General features: G+C 40.2%; 1 protein-coding gene across 2 annotated transcripts in view; it reads right to left on the bottom strand.

Moving 5' to 3' along the window:
- The window catches only part of RERG (RAS like estrogen regulated growth inhibitor), a 160,825-nt gene that overhangs the window by 39,701 nt on the left and 103,953 nt on the right, over positions 1-17,171 (bottom strand). Inside the window, exons 4-5 of one of the 2 annotated variants that reach the window (XR_007629897.1) lie at positions 17,041-17,114; positions 13,334-16,342 (exon numbers count right to left, since the gene is read on the bottom strand). Coding sequence is in view for 1 of the 2 variants with exons in the window: in XM_050323392.1 (XP_050179349.1) it covers positions 15,935-16,342; positions 17,041-17,114 (482 nt within the window). In the remaining variant the exon portion in view is untranslated. Of the gene's footprint in view, positions 1-10,517; positions 16,343-17,040; positions 17,115-17,171 lie in introns of those variants that run through there. The other variant, XM_050323392.1, reaches the window with a different exon arrangement.

The raw sequence follows: 17,171 nt of genomic DNA, 5'->3' as shown, positions 1-17,171 counted from the left end.
CTATCTAAAAGGAAGGGTGATCTTTCCTCTCTTTCCATTTTCTCCAACAGGCTATTTCACATATTTCAGATTACATGAAATGGAAAAATTTTCTTCTTTCAGGTTGCTTTATTGACTTCTTTGGGTACATATCAGAGATACATTGTTCCAATGTATTCTTTGCTGAGAACCAGCTCTGAAAGCACTCAGCAAAATGGCATGTGGGAATGTGCATGGATTTTCTGCAGTTTTTGAAAGATTTTTAAAAATTAGGGAGAAAAGACAGCTCTACTTCATTTCACATTTTTTGGTAAAAACCAAAGGAATCTTCAGTCCTGAGACTGTTTTTGAAGAAAAGGTGCTGCTAGGAAGGCTTGACTATTCCCTTCTCCATTCCCTTTTCACTCAGTTCACCCACGCAGTGCTCTGTTGCTTCTTTTTACAAATAATATATACAGTGCAGCTTGTTTTCCTAATCTAATCTGGTATCCTATTCTCTGAAAGTAGCAAAATTTGAATTTATATGGTCTGTTGAGCTCCACTTCTTCTGCAGAGGTTGCAAGCAGGATGTTTAGGACCTTCCTCCCTGTGATTCATTCTCCCGTCTGGTTCCAGCTGTTATTTCCCAGAAAGCAGCTCCATGACCCAAACACATTGAGTCCTATGGAGCAGCCTGTGATGGCATAGCAGCTGAGATCCCAAAGGGAAAGCCATTTCAAGTTGTTCCCACAATTCAGCAAAAATGCTATTTCTTGACCGATTACTGCTCTCCTTCTAAAGCCTATTTCTTAAGATCGGGAACTGACCTGTTGACCCTAGTCCCTCCATCATGAACATTTTATTTCCCTGAGCTATTTTGTCCTATTTCAGCCATGCAAACTAATCTTCAGAGCTGCTCAAACAGTTAGTGGAGAAAGAGTTGTTTAAGTTAGGAGTGTGGAAATGTTCTGAGCTGGACTCCAAACTCTGCTTAGTTTGGGTGTATTGCTCAACCTGGATCTTGATATAAAATTTAGATCTGAAAAGGATCCAATTTAGAGGGATGTTCAGACCTAGTGTTTCAGATCAGCTCATGGGAGATATATGTTCTAGCTGTAGCATTTGAAACTTTGTTTATATTCCAATTATTTTCCACAGTTTTGAACCCTTCTCTGACAATAATAAAATTCCAGCAAAGGGATGCTGGAAAAGAAATATCATCAACTATTTCTTTAGCTACCTTGCTGCCAGATAGATATGTGCATACTTGGTACAAAAGCTTGCATTGATAGACAGCTGAAACTTGCACCAACTCACCAAAATACACATTGGCCAATAACATATTTTTGGCCAAATTCTGTTCGTTCAGCCCTCTGGGCTCTTGAAGCTGAACACCACAATATATTGGGTCTTATTTTTTCCCCAAACGTTAGATACCCTTTATTAGCAATATAAACATTTCACTCTATTTTCACACTTATAATACATTAAATACATGGGAGTGGTGCAAACAATGTCTATAATACAGTTTCATGTGAGAATCAAGGGGTTATGAAAGCAATAGCTGACCTTGAAGAGTAAGAGGAGGGGACTGTTTAACATTCTTTTACTGTCTAACAAAAATTTTCAAGGCCTTGTGTACCAAAAGGAGCTGCCAGGGTAGCTACAACACAGACTCATATTTACCATTTACCTTCACCTCTGGTGACCCAGCTCTGTGGTTGAGAAGCATGGCAGCAGACCATAATGTCTCCTATTATGGTCTCCTCATCCCTATAATCTGGACCTACGCAAGCAGTTTCTTTTCAGTGTGTGATAACTGTGCAGTCCCATCCTTCTTGGGTGAAGTTCCCTGGATTTTATCACAATGCAGAAAGTACATTTCCAATAAATAGTAGAAGATGTCAGAGGATTTGACTGAGGTGTACTTGAACCAGGCAAGTCAATTCCATTAATAAACTAAGGCTCAGGAATCCTGATGGGGTGGATAAGGATTGCTGTCTTTTCTTTTCAAATGAGCATTCAGAGCCTGATGCCAATGTAGACAGAAGTTTTGTAGCAGAGCCCAAAGTAGACTCCTGATCTTTCACTTCCTACATACATTTCTTAATATTTCTTGGTAGGTTTATATGAACGTGAAAAGAGAATAATTCCCTTCTTCTGAGGAAATGTCCCTGTAAACCATCAGTGGAGTACTTAACATACTAAATCATTTTAGGTATGCAAATTGGGAAAAAAAAGAACATCGGTCATTCCTTAGGGCAGAGGAAAGCCAACACTATTCTCACTATTATGATTTCTCAGACTGATGAACCTGTATCTAATTCTGTATAATTTCCAGCACTGTCAACTGGGACAGAGAAATGTCAGCAGTTCTTGGGTGTATTTTCTGTTCTCTACTTGCAGCACTGTATCTGGGAGAAGATTTTTCTTAGGGCAAATGTCCACTGAGGACAGGAAAAGAACATTGGAGCAACTCAGTGAGAAAGCTACAAAGCTTAGTTTCAATATCCTATACTTAAAACTTCACTTACCTTGCTCTCCTCACATCACCAGTTAAGTATTTTTTTCCAAAATTTGAATTTTGTTTGAATATGAAATCATGTTAAGCCTTACAAAAGGCGATCTTTTCAGTATGATTAACTGAACTTCCCATGGACAAGCAGCAATTGTTAGAGGAGAAGAAACAAAACTAGTGACTGGAGACAAAAGGGTTTATATGCTTTAGGCTTTCTTATTTACCATAAATAGTTGACATTAGAAGTAAAAATATAATTTGTTTTCTCTGCTAGTAAACACTTTTCCTTTCAACATATGGTGCTAAGATGCTAGTTATGGAGTTACCTTTTCCTGCAGCCCTTTCTAATATAAATTCTCATTATTTTGAGTGAGGAGATGCCCTTCCTAATGCAGTGGTGCAAATTTGTCTACACTGTCATAATAAGAAAATTCTCCAGATAAAAAGAGAAGTTACAAGCAACAGTGACATTTTTTCTGTATAGAGGTCAACATTTGAGGTGTGCCAAGTACTACTACTCTAACCCTGTCTGGTGTTTGTTATTGGCTCAACACAGGAAGGAATATATGGAAGAGAAAGTGAATCTCTTATTGCCAAAGAACTTGATTTAAGAACTTTTCTGGTAAGTTCTTGGAAATTATGGTTGTTGACTTGGCAAGAAGGTGATTTTTTGACTGAATTGGAAGAGAGAAGATACCTACACAGAATAGTAGAGAAAGAAAATACATAGGTCTTAAATGGTGTTAGTGGTTTGCTTATACAAGAGGGCAAGACAGGTTAATGGACCCAAGGTGGTGTTTGATATTGGGGAAAAGCAGCTCAGTGTGAGTTGCCAAAGGCTTTGAAGCCAGCACTGGCAATGTTTGTTGCTAAACCCCATTGGAAGGATTATAAATTAACTTTTTAAAGGAATGTGATTGATCTGAAGGAATGATTGAGTGTGTAATTTTTGAGTTCATGCTTTACTGAGTATGGAAGTAGGCAGAAAGAGTATACCACTACAGGTTTTAGAGTGAAAAATGGAGAGGACTACAGTATGGATCTGTCTTGAGATATTTGAACAGGGAGGAACAACAGTTGCACAATCAGATAGGCTTGGTCACATCAGGTCTGGTTTTCACTGTGACTTTTAAATGAGATGATTGATGTTCATTTTTAATCTTAGTGTCTCCAAGATGTTTGAGCTTCCAGTATGCCAAGAGTTGTATAGACATTTAGCATGATGTACTATTGAAATATGAAAAGGGGCTGAGAGACAATAAATTGTTATCCCTTGCATATAGTTAAGGGAACAGAAGTGAGAAATGTAAGGGTAAAGATAGGACTCCAAAGTTCCTGAAAACATACCAGGAATTATTTTTATTAACTTCAGTAAAGCATGAAATAAGTCTTAACTAATTTGTTTAGGATCAAAAGGGGGAAATCTGAGGCAGTCTGAAAACTGAACTTAGTCTTGATGCAGGTTTTTAAGCAATGAATTGGTATATGTATTCTAGTCCTGTCCTACTGTATATTTTTGTACTTGAAAAGAAAAATCAATTCAATAAAGTGCCTCTCAGCAGTCGTACTTATACATTCACCAGTCTTTGGGAGTTTTTGAAAATTCCCCTCACTACTACTAGAATCTGCCACTGGTACACATTCACTTCATGCAATTAGAAGCAGCTTGTTCCCTTCCTGGAACTTGATAGCCACAATAATTGTGTGTTGGAAACATCATACTTTTTGTGCTTTTTGGGTTGAAAGTTTAGACTGGGTCACAGAGGCAACTGGATCAAATTCATGAAGAACCATGTGTGAAAAATGCATAGCCCTTCTGCCTCTAAGAAATGCATGCTGTGGCTATAATCAAGCTCAGTTCGTAGATCAAGGGACATAAACCGTAGCTGGAGTTGGTCAGCTGAGTAGTGTGGCCAAGAACATGTATTATCAAGCCACATGAAAGCCAGGTGATGATACTTGTGATGATGTGCAATACCCACAGTGGTGATGTGTTGATTCTCATAAAGCATCTGCATTAGAGACCTTTCTTTGAGATACAGTGAGTAGTAGTTGTCTGAAATCTCTTTCTAGCCCCAGGGTGATGTTCCCCTAATTCCTCCTCTGACTAGTGACATGGGGTACTCAGTCTCACCTGTGTTAATGCAGTGTGACATCATGTAATCCGAGGAAGGTAATGGAAAGGTCAGCAACAAACTTTCTCCACTTGATTCCCAAACAAATGCAGAAGGGACAGAGCCTTATGGGTCTCTATGTCATCTAAATGGGAAACAGTCATTCAAACGTGTGAATGGATGTAAATGAGTTCTGCACAATACAGACATTGTTTTCTGACTTGAGACCTGGGCTAGACAGGCAGAAAGAGCAAGTCATGGAACTCAAAGCACGTGGCACATTTCCATCTGAAATATAGTGACCGCTTTGGGAATGTGTGTACTGATCTACACACTGCTTTTTCCTCCTGGTCACTGAGAGAATACTGTGAGCTGTCAGTGCATTATGTTGGCTCTGATCATTGCATTTCATTTAGCCTTCCTACAAGTTAAGTTGAATCTCATTCAACAAATCTCTAAAACCTCCTTTACCTTAAAGAAGTGATTTCAGTATGCTAAGAAAAAACAGAACCAAACTCACCTCAGAAACAAATACATTAATCCTTGGATTCTTAAAACACAAAATAAATAATTTTTTTTTTTTTGAGTAATCCTTGATGTAGTAACTATTGTTCCCTTTGCTCATCCTTGAATAGAGAAAATTAACTAGACCCGTGGTTAGTAACCTCTCACCTACTTACATGAGCTGTGAGATCATGATATGGTCTGTGAACTATCCTAATAAATCAACTTGCTTTAAAACAGGTTTATGGAGTCCATAAGAATGTTTGAGAACAAAAGCCCTACTGATCAGAAGTTAACAATAGAAAACTACAGAGTATACCAAATTGTGTATGAGCTCCCAAAAATGGTTGGAATAGCTGTCCCAGAGATGTTTTCTTTTTAATATAGTTGAGAGAAATAGGTGTCTTAAGCAGTTATTTAGATATTTTCACTGAGCTCATCACAGTAATTTAAATTAAAATGTGGTTGGGAATGTTTTTTTTTGTAAAATAACCCTCCAAATCACTAACTTTTTGCATCAGCAACTTTTAAGTTTTCCCTTGAAGATGAAAAAGACATCAAAACAGCCCAGAACTTGATGGTGAAAACTCAAAACCAACACACGGGCAAAATGTGGCAGAACATCATGCCTATCATTTTATGGATATTTACAGTACCTTATAGATTTCTGCCTGCAGCCATTTCTAAAATCCCAGGAAATGTTCAAGGGCTACATAGTATGATCTTTCAGTCTCCAGTACTTTTTTTTTCCTACTGAAATCAGTTTGTGAAAATTGGAGCAGTGGTAGGTTTTATTGGAGAAAATTTTCTGAAACCAGGCTAGTAACTAGCTCTTTGCTTCAGAATGATGACAATCCTAGCCCACAAGTGAAGACTCAGTGGCTGACTACCAAAACATACCATCTTATCCATCTCTTCTTCGCTCCCTGCAGTAATAATTTCTTTAAAAAAATCTGAGATTAAACTTCAGATAACAGTTCATCCCTCTGTATATATGTCAGAGTTCTTCAGAGAGCTTTAACTACCTTCTTTTCTAAGAAGTCTGAAGATACCGCTCTTTCCTACCTTACTCCATCTCTAAAATAAATTTTTGTCATTCCTGATGTTTTCTATTGAGTTATAACCTTTGAATGCTTTCACTCCACAGCAGAGAAATACTGTCCTTCACAGAAATTCCCTCAAAGTTGCAGACTTTCTATGTTTATTGTAGTTATTTCAAAAACTGAAAAACAGAGAAAAGAAACAACAGGCAACTCATGGGTCTGTCGAGAGATTTAATATTTGTAGAACTTATCCAACATTCCTTTGCTCTTTTCAGTTCACACAGACAAATCATTCTTTTGTTATGGATTTCTGCTGGATATATTTTGGCATAATAAAACCATGTGTAATTTATATTGTTAATGACACTCACTTCTTTGGAACTGAATTCCGTTCTAGAGATGGGTAATACACCCTGCTTTCAGAATGCAAAAGTGAAATAATCTGGATTGAAGTAGATGTAAACTTCTATCCCAGATTTGTGCTGAATTGAGTTGAATGTTTACATGAATGTGGTTGAGATTATATCTGTCCTTATGAGATACAAGACTTTTGGATACCAAGTGTCAGTGTTTGGTGTTCTAACAAAGGCTATTTGTGACTAACCACAGAACTACAAAAAGCTTTGCACGGAGAAACCCTAAGAACAAAAAGGAAATTATCTGGATTTTTTAACTAGGTTTTTCTTAGTTTTTTCCCCCTTTTTTCTTCCTTTTTCCTCCTATTTTACTTTCTTTCTCTTTTTTTTCTTATTTTTCTTTCTTTTCCTCCCCTCTTCTCTCCTAGCTAGAAACTTCAAATGAATTTTCTGGATTTTTTGAAACCTACAATTAATTTGTAACTAATTGTAATTGCAGAGTAATAATTTTATTTCTTTTCAGTTAGATTTACAAAAAGAAATCCAAGTCAAAACTCAAAACATTCAACTGTTTCTGATTACTAATTTTGGCTAGATCAGCTGTGTACCAGTGTTGGTATATGAAATCTTGCAGTTGCTTTTCAGGAAAATAGGAATTCAACCTTTATTTAGGCTATGTCCCTTTTTGGGGGGTTATTTACCGTTTCTTTTATTTGAATTTTTTACTGTCAGAAGTTCCTTCTGTGTTTCCTTGATATTCCTTATAGCAATGACAGCTTTGACCAGGCTAGAGGAAACAAGATGGAGCTAATGTCACGTGTACTGACAAAGTAGTTTGATAAAAACCATTAATTTTTGCATTACTGATATATTCTTTGTCACTGGAACTTTCAGGATTTTGAAAGGTTCTGAAAAATTCCTAATACCACGTACATAAAATTAAAAAGGAAAAAATGTGTAGGTTTGGTCTGTGAGGCATAATTTGAGGTCTGTCTGCAATTTTTTTGTTATTATTCTGCATGTTAATATTTCATGGTAGGACGTAGCTACTCCTAGTGATTCAGAATATTTCCATCTAGTTTAGGACTGTGGTACCTGTCTGTACTATAATTATGAGAGGTTCCCTTATTAAAAAAAAAAGAAAAATTTCCAACTCTTCAGAGATGCTGTATTCATTGCTGAGCATTTATATCCAGTGGCATTTGCAAATACTTCATTTTTGTGAGAGGATACACCCTCTTTGCCCATAAAACACCTCTGGATATCAGAGTCTATTGACACCTACAATTTAAAAAAAAACAACAACAAAACAACAAACCCAAACCAGCAACCAACCAAAACTCAAAAAAATTTATTATAATACAATAACAGCAGGAAAAGACAAATGTTGCTTTGGAGAATCAAGTTGGAGATGAAAGAGACCAGTCAGAAGGCCAAACTCCCACCAAATTCTCTGATTTATTAGACAGCCAGTAGTGCCAACTTACCTCACAGTTTCCTACCAGCCTATTTCAAACTAAAAATGGAGAAGAATCCTTCAAGTGGATGAGAGACATTGACTTTTGGAGCATTTTCTCTACACGTGGGCTACGAAGGTAGTGGACCAAGGGCTTGATCCATCCCATGCATAACCCCACTGGATTCAGGGGAGTCCTGCCCCAGGTACTTAAAGTGTCTTTTTCTGCTTCAAGCTGCATTAATAGCTTCCCCATGTGGAACTGTGTTTACAGAAACCAGACTGAACTGGCCTCACACAAGCCGTCATTATCACCTCCTAGTAACCTTGCAGAGCACTGGACTGCAAGTCATTGCTTTGTATTTTCATAGCCCTGAGCTAATTAGTATGTGGCATCTTTAACAGAAATAAAATGCATAAACACCTGAGTTTCTAAGATGACACTGTTTTCATTATATGTTTCATTTTTCAAAGAACATAAAGGCAGATACATCAAAATGCCAAGCAGCCTTTTCTTATTAAAGCCTCTATATTTTTCCTTTTCTTCTTAAGGTATGCAAATGTACTGAAGCATTACAGAGAAAGATAAAAGGAACCCCAAACACTGTTTATACATAGCCTTTATGACTGCAGCTACTTATTTTGCAGGAGACATTACTTTGACTGGAGTAAGTGTGGTTTGACAGAACTCAAGACTATTTTGTAATGCTCTAGAGGCAGACAGTAACTGGAAGGATGCCTCATCTAGTTTTTGTGAGGTTTCACAAAGGTGAAGTTATGTATCAGAGCATCAATCCAGCAATGAGATTTCATGCAGTGCTCTGTTGAAGATGATATTCTTATACTCCTACTGATGTTCACGTGTTTATGATCATGCTTTGAGTTACTTGAAGAAAACAGTATCTACATTCGATATCGTACCGATGGAAGCTTTTTCAACCTAAGGCTACTGAAGGCCCCCACTAAGACCTTAAATCATCTTGTCCTTGAGCTGCTTTACTCTGATGATGCCGCCCTCGTCACCCACACAGAAGTAGCTCTGCAGCACTTAACATTCTACTTTGCAGAGGCTGCTGAGCTTTTGGGGCTGGAAGTCAGCTTGAAGAAAACAGAAGTTTTCTATCAGCCTGCACCTCAGGAAGTCTTCCATCATTCCCATATCACCACTGGCGAAACAGAGCTCAAATCAGTCCAGCAATTTAATTACCTGGGAAGCATCATCTCCTCAGACAGTAAGATTGATGCAGAAATAGACAGCAGGTTGGCAAAGGCATACAGAGCTTTTGGTAAACTCCATAAAAGAGTTTGGCTAAACAAACACCTGAAGAAAAATACAAAGATCAGCGTTTACAGAGCCATTGTACTGTCTACTCTTTTATATGGATCTGAATCATGGGTCATTTACTGCCACCACTTGTGTCTCTTAGAATGCTTCCATCAGCGCTGCCTCCATACCATCCTAAACATCCACTGGACGGATTATGTGACCAACACATCTGTCCTTGAACAGGCAGCAGTCACAAGCATTGAGGCCATGCTGCTGAGAACACAGCTGTGCTGGGCAGGGCACATCTCCAGGATGCAGGACTACCGCCTCCCTAAGATCGTGCTCTATGGGGAACTTGCCACTGGCTGCCACAAGAGAGGAGCCTCGAAGAGGAGATACAAGGACTGCCTGAAACAATCCCTCAGCCTTGGCCATATTGATCACCACCACTGGTCTACCCTGGCCTCCAATCGGGAGGCCTGGAGACACACCATGTATAATGCTGCTGCTGCTTTTGAGAACACACGCAGGATCACTCTCGAGGAGAAAAGACAACGCAGGAAGAATCGCATCTTGTCGATATCACCTGGGAGGTCTTTCTGCTGTGCCTTCTGCAACCGGACTTGTCTATCTCGCATTGGCCTTTTTAGCCATCAGCGCGCTTGTAGCAAGCGTGGGTAGAGCCCTTCTCAAATCTTCATTTGCAAAGCCTGGCCATGATGATGATGAGTTACTTGGTGGACCAGGTTTGGAGGAAAATGAGAGTAGATTACTCTCATGCTACGTATGATTATTTTACCATTCATATAATGTACCTTACATACTCTTCAGAATAACAGTGCATTATCCTTGTAAAATAGGAAGCAGGTGAAAAGTTGTCTCTGTCCAAATCAATGGCATGAATCTCCCAGTACACTTAGCCCAAGATTTTATCTCAGAAGCTTGGGATCAAGATCCACGTTATTTAACTCGCAGCACAGTGTTTGGGTGGTGTGTTTCAGTGAGGTCATTTAATAACCCTGGCACTGTAGCTTTTTTATCAGCCTTGAAATAGCTAGCAAGGACATTTGGATCTGCGCCTTACTGTAGATGCTGTTTGACCTCTCTATTCCAAGCCTAGCAGCCAAATAAGTTCAAGTAAAATGATCCACATGTTGCAGTGCCTACTCAGGCAAAATTCACTGTTTGTTTTCCCTAGACAAAGTTTAAATAAAAAACAAATCAGGACTTCTGGAACTGGCTGCTTAAAAGCTGGAAGGCAACACTTTGGAGACATCCAATAGAAGATCAACATGTAAGAGTTCAGCACAGACCACTTTTTTTTTTATTTTTTATTTTTTCTTATATATTATCTACAAGCACAAGCTTTAATATTTTTAATGTAAAAATGCATACAGATCATTATATATATATAAAATTCAACTAGACTTGTAGCAAACTGCCAGATCCAACTATCCCCAGGTTGGGGACACCTTGTCTGGATCCAGGTGCTGGATCCAGTGGCTGATCCTCATTTCCAACTGTAGTTGCACCAAACCCCCAGATATGAAGATTCTAAAAGTTCTAGGGAAGTCTTGGGTCCTGATCCAGGTCTTGCAGCATGGGCATGACAACTCTTCATCAATTGAAGATAAATATTTTAAAACTTCATAAATGACAATCAACTTGTTGTAGGTAACAAGTATCCATTTCACCTTCCCTCCCCTTTTTTTGATCATCCTTCCCATTCTCTCTCCACAGAAATGGTAGCGGGCAAAGGAGATAAACTTGATGTTAGTGTCATATACATACACTTAAACAGCAGCTGTAGAAACAGAATTTAAACCATTGATGTCTGCTGCAGAAAGGCTAGCAAATGTGGATTCACGCTGCATTTGGCCTTTTCAATGCTTGGGCAATTTTGGGCTCAATTTGCACATTGTAGATATATTAGACATTTATAGCATTGCCAATAATATGTTGCAACATTGTGAGCAATAGAAAACCAGGTTGCATTTAATACTATGTAATGTGTATCAACAAATACACTGTAGTAGAACTGGCTTGACAATCAGCCCATGACACCAAAGAAAAAATTAATGAGCAATTAAATAAAGAAAATTGTGTTTGTGTGGGAGGAAAGGTCACAAAATAGCAGCCCCTTTTTGATCAAGTGTTTATCTTGGTTGGCAGCTTCCAAATTCAGTCTTTGCAAAGGAATGTTACTATTTTTATTATAGGTGCTTTACGTAACAAGTGATATTTGCACAGTGGAATATTTTCTTTCATCAGGATCTTATAACTTCTCCACACAGACATTAAAAAGGAAGCTACATTTGCTGAGATTCTTTTGGAAAGTATGAGACCAGACGGGATCCATCCTAGGGTAATGAGGGAGCTGGCAGAAGAGCTTGCCAAGCCGCTCTCCATCATCTTCCAACAGTCCTGGCTCACTGGGGAGGTCCCACATGATTGGAAGTTGGCAAATATCACCCCAATCCATAAAAAAGGCTGCAAGGCTGACCCTGGTAACTACAGGCCTGTCAGCCTGACCTCGGTGCCTGGCAGAGTTATGGAGCAGATCATCCTGTGTGCAATCACACAGCAGCTACAGGATGGACAAGGGATCCGACCCAGCCAGCACGGGTTTAGGAGAGGCAGATCCTGTTTGACCAACCTGATCTCCTTTTACGATCAGGTGACTCACCTGGTAGATGAGGGGAAGGCTGTGGATGTGGTCTATCTGGACTTCAGCAAAGCCTTTGATACGGTCTCCCATAATATACTCCTGGAAAAGCTGACAGCCCATGGCTTGGACAGGGGCACTCTCTGCTGGGTTAAGAACTGGCTGGAAGGCCGGGCCCAGAGAGTGCTGGTGAACGGAGCTGCATCCAGCTGGCAGCCAGTCACCAGTGGTGTCCCCTAGGGATCAGTGCTGGGCCCAGTCCTGTTTAACATCTTTATCAATGATCTAGATGAGGGGATTGAGTCCATCATCAGCAAATTTGCTGATGACACCAAGTTGGGAGGGAGTGTCAACCTACCGGAAGGCAGGAGGGCTCTGCAGAGGGATCTGGATAGGCTGGAGAGCTGGGCTGACTCCAATGGAATGAAGTTCAACAAGGCCAAGTGCCGGGTCCTGCACTTTGGCCACAACAACCCCTGCAGCACTACAGGCTGGGTACAGAGTGGTTGGAGAGCAGCCAGGTGGAAAGGGACCTGGGGGTGCTGATCGACAGGAAGCTGAACATGAGCCAGCAGTGTGCCCAGGTGGCCAAGAAGGCCAATGGCATCCTGGCCTGGATCAAGAACAGTGTGGCCAGCAGGAGCAGGGAAGTGATCCTTCCCCTGTACTCTGTGTTGGTGAGGCCGCACCTTGAGTATTGTGTTCAGCTCTGGGCCCCTCAGTTCAGGAAGGATTTTTATTGAGGTGCTGGAGCGGGTCCAGAGAAGAGCAACCAGGCTGGTGATGGGACTTGAGCACAAGTCCTATGAGGAGAGGCTGAGGGAGCTGGGGTTGTTTAGTCTAGAGAAGAGAAGGCTTAGAGGTGACCTCACAACTCTCTTCAGCTACCTGAAGGGAAGTTATAGCCAGGTGGGGGTTGGTCTCTTCTCCCAGGCAACCAACAACAGGACAAGGGGACATGGGCTCAAGCTCTGCCAGGGGAAGTTTAGGTTAGATGTTAGGAAGAAATTCTTTACAGGGAGGATGATCAGGCATTGGAACGGCCTGCCCAGAGAGGTGGTGGATTCACCATTCCTGGAGGTTTTTAAAAAGAGATTGGACATGGCCCTTAGTGCCATGATATACTAACTGGAGTTGGATCAGGGGTTGGACTTGATGATCTTGGAGGTCTTTTCCAACCCAATCTATTCTATGATGGGAGCCCCTGGTGGTCTAGTGGTTAAGGGTGCGGCGCTGTCACCGCCGAGGCCCGTGTTCGATTCCCGGTCAGGGACACTCGCCTGGGCAGATGGAGCTCGTTAGCAATCCATCTACGTCCTGAGGACCTCACTGCCACCGTCCAAGCTCGCTTGGCCCCAGTAGATGAATCTTAGGATTAAAGGGTGGGCTCAGTTCCCCGCACACTGTGTCTCACCTAAAAAATCCAATGCGCAGGCTGGAAGATGTAAAGACCTTCCCCGGATCTTCGCTCGCGAAGACTGGTCATTATAATTGTTATTTATTATTATTCTATGATTCTATGAGGGCCTCTCCTCTAACTCTTCTAATATGAATATGATTAATTTATTTTCTCTTGTCATTCATCTATAACCTTTTTGTATTTTAAATGTAGCTCAACTCTGAACCCCAAGAAAGGTTTTCAGATAAAAGAACTGTTGAAGTTTTCTAAGAGAGGGATGAATCAATATTTTAGCATAACAAGACTTTCCTCTTAGCTGTGTTGCCATGGGATTGCAGGTAAGGATTTTGTTTACTTCAGATTTGTGCAGCAGCACTGATTTCAAAGATGACAAAACGACTTTGTGCTTCAACTTGCAAATAATAATTCTGGCTCCTAGAGTAACTACACTGCTTGCAAGTTCATACCCTCAGCTAAAGATTTCTGGTCTGTGAGCAGGCATTAGCTCTTTCCTTTACACTTGTATTGATTCTACATTACTAATAGGACTAAAAATGGCAAAACCTGTATTTTTTTTTTCTTTTTAACAAAAGTTATAGATGTGTTAAATAGTGTGGTAACAGGTGTGTCTCAAAGACAGTGATATAATCCGTTGCAAGAACCCCCTGCCCAGAAGCACAAGGTAGTGTTTCCACTGTAGTATGTCTAGATGGTGTATGGAAATATACTTGAACATGAGGACCAAAATATAGATATTGATTCCAGAAGAGTGAAATGAGTTTTCACTATCTAGAATACAGAAACAGAGGAGACAAATAACAGCACAAATAAAATATATATATGAATGTGATGTTCTTTGATGCTGGTTGGGTAACTAGAGAGTTTAAAAAAAATTACTTTGGTAAAATACCTTGAAGTAAATACTTTTGAAAGAAGTCCTAACTTGGAATTTTTTTCTGTTGACAGGGATATACAGATCTGACTCTTCAGCCTGTTCCCCACCTCTAATAATAATGGCCAGTCTTCGCGAGCGAAGATCCCCACCTCTATGGCTACCTATAACTGTCTGAAGTGTCATCCAACTAGATATACTCATTCTCCTAAATCTGTGGCAATTTGTATGTTATAGCCTTTTGGAATTAATTCATCACAGAGGCAAATAACCATAGGAAGTACAAAGCACTGGAGAATACAGTTGTAAGTAGTTGCTTCAAGGGGGTTTTCCTCAAAGGAGAGTATGCTAATATTCCCATTTGTCATCCCAACCTTTGGCAGTGGTTCTACATGATAACAGTCTGAACTGCATACCACGACGCCCAAAGGGATGCAACACAACTGGTGGGAAACCAGAACAATCTGAATTAAAATCTTCCAGTCTTGATTCTTAGATCTTTTAGCATACAGTTAACAAACCAACTAGACAGGAGGTAAAATTTGACAGCTGGCTTAAATCAGATGCATGAGGGAGAAGAAAAAAATGAACACTTTTTATCCCTGGCACCAAAATCTGATAAAATACACTTTCACTTCAATGTACCAGATAAAAGGCACAAAAAACCTGTTCTGGTTTAAACCCCAGAGCGCTCCAAGCAACATCTGGAAGCTTAAACAGCTGGAAATTGTGATCTTTTGATATGGTAGAGGCCATTCACATCTGATCTGCATTTGGGCATTAGACTTTAAATACTTGCCTTTCCAAGGATTCTGTTCTTTTTCGGTATAGGATAGACTAAGAAGAACTACTTGAATTGAAAAAAGACCAAAACAAGAAATGTAAACAAAAGCTAAAACCTACCCATAACTAAATCAATAGCAATTTTTTTTTTTTTTTTTTTTTTAAATTTTGACTTCATAACACATTTAGTCCCATTTCCCCAAGTACAGTACTGCACTTTGAGGGGAAAGAGCTGAAATGCCACTGGACTAGCTAATTATTTCTTTATGAATTCTGCAGTTTCATAGGATCTGGAAGAGCAGCTGAACTTCAGCTCTTTGAAACGTATGTCTTGCTGGTCAAAAACTCCATAAAATAGACCTTTCCTGTATTTTTTGCATACCTTGCTAAGAACATCAGCACTTTGACAAAACATAGATTTGACAAAAATAACAAGGAAGTACAGTTTGGAGTAAAAGCACACAATGCACCAACTTAGAGCTGGTTAAAGGTGTCAGGTGAACCTTCTGATATAACAGAGCAGCCTCAACACTTATTCAGTCCTGGAGAACATTAGTTGTGATGGTAGTTGATGGACTGAAGGCTGAATCTTACTCGCCAATGGCTACTGAGCAGCTGGTTGGCTGGAAATGATGTTTAGGCACTACTGATTTGCAGGACGTTGGACTAGACCCGTAGAAGCAGAAGATTCTCTGTTGGTGCCAATTCCCACAATCATCTAGTCCTTTGGAGTTCATTTGGTGGTTTTTTTCCTTGGTGTTTTTGGGTTTTTTTCCACATTAGCCAGAAGCAGTGTGGCTAAATACATTTCAAAACAGGAAAATAGTATGACTCTGTGTTATTAAAAAATATGGTGATGTTTGTCTTTTTTTTTTCATTGCAAAGCTTTGACCATTTTTAATTAAATGTGCTCTGCCTGCTTCATCCCTGCTCCAAGCTAATATGCTCTAAAATCTTATGTGGTTTAGTACAGCTCTTTCTAGCTGCTGATTTTGGTAAGCATCTTATTAATTGCCTGCTTGACATGGGTGGTTGAGCTTCGTCTCCGAGTCTTGCCCTGGACCATCTTTCGACGCCGTACCTCCCGACAGAGCTCATAGAAGGCCTCCATAATGTTGCCCTCTCCAGTGCAAGCAGAACACTCATAAAAAGCACATGCTAGTTCTGTGGCCAGCTTTTCACCTTCCTCTGTGCTGACTTGCCTGGAGTGATCCAAGTCTGCTTTGTTCCCCACCAGGATCAGGGTGACATTTTTGGGCTTTTTAACTTCATCCAACAAGTTCTTTAGTGGCAGCATTTCCTCAAAGCTGCCTCTGTCTGTGATGTCGTAAACCAGCACAAAGCCTTCACCCCATCGCACATGTCCTTCTTTCTGAATAGCATCCTCCTGTTCCCAAAGACAGACACTATCCTTAGGAATTTGATTTACGAAACAGATACCAGACCTTCAGAGAGATGTTGGTCCTATAAAGCCTGAAAAGCCTACAGCTGCTTTACTTTACATGCATCACCTATTTTATCACATAGCACAGGAGATCTACCCAGCTGCCTGTGGACAGGCTGGTAGCGGGTGTTTGGAAGGGGGTCTCCTCTGAATGATTTCCAGCACACAAGCTGCATAGCCGTACACACCATGAGCATGTGCTATGTTTTGAAAGGAAGGCAGAGCTGACTATGACAAAACTGCTCTTCACTTTAGTGCAAATCATGGATTGAGGCTGTAAAGCTTTATCACTTCGCTGTAGAAATAGGCTGTGACTTTATTTGTAGTAATGACATGTTGGGTTGGCCCTGAATCAAGACATGAGAATAATTTTAATACCAGAGTAAACCTTGACTTGTTTATTCTTCCAGGATTTGAAAACTCTAAGCAGAGTCCCTTGCAGAAGGGTCTGGATGCAGAACGCTGAGTCCAGCAGCAAGCTGATGGTGGTGATGGAGGGGGGAGCTCTGCCTAGAAGCACATCTCTGTCCCCAGAAGCAGAGCACACCCGCCACCTACCACACTGCCACCATCACCGCACTCGCCTTCCCTGTTGTCTATCCGAGCCAAGGTACTGGATAATAGTACATGCACCCACGTACCTGACCAGCTGTATCTAGTATCTCCATGGAAACCACTTCATCATCAATGGTAGCTTGGTGACGATATGTAGACTCTAAAATAAGAACATATTGTGAAATGTATTAAAAGAACATTTTTTTTTTTTAATCGT

Source organism: Myiozetetes cayanensis, unplaced genomic scaffold, assembly GCF_022539395.1.
Source record: "Myiozetetes cayanensis isolate MyiCay16 unplaced genomic scaffold, myiCay2020 scf3, whole genome shotgun sequence".
In the NCBI taxonomy this organism is placed as follows: domain Eukaryota; kingdom Metazoa; phylum Chordata; class Aves; order Passeriformes; family Tyrannidae; genus Myiozetetes; species Myiozetetes cayanensis.
This window is presented reverse-complemented; position numbering and strand designations above follow the sequence as displayed.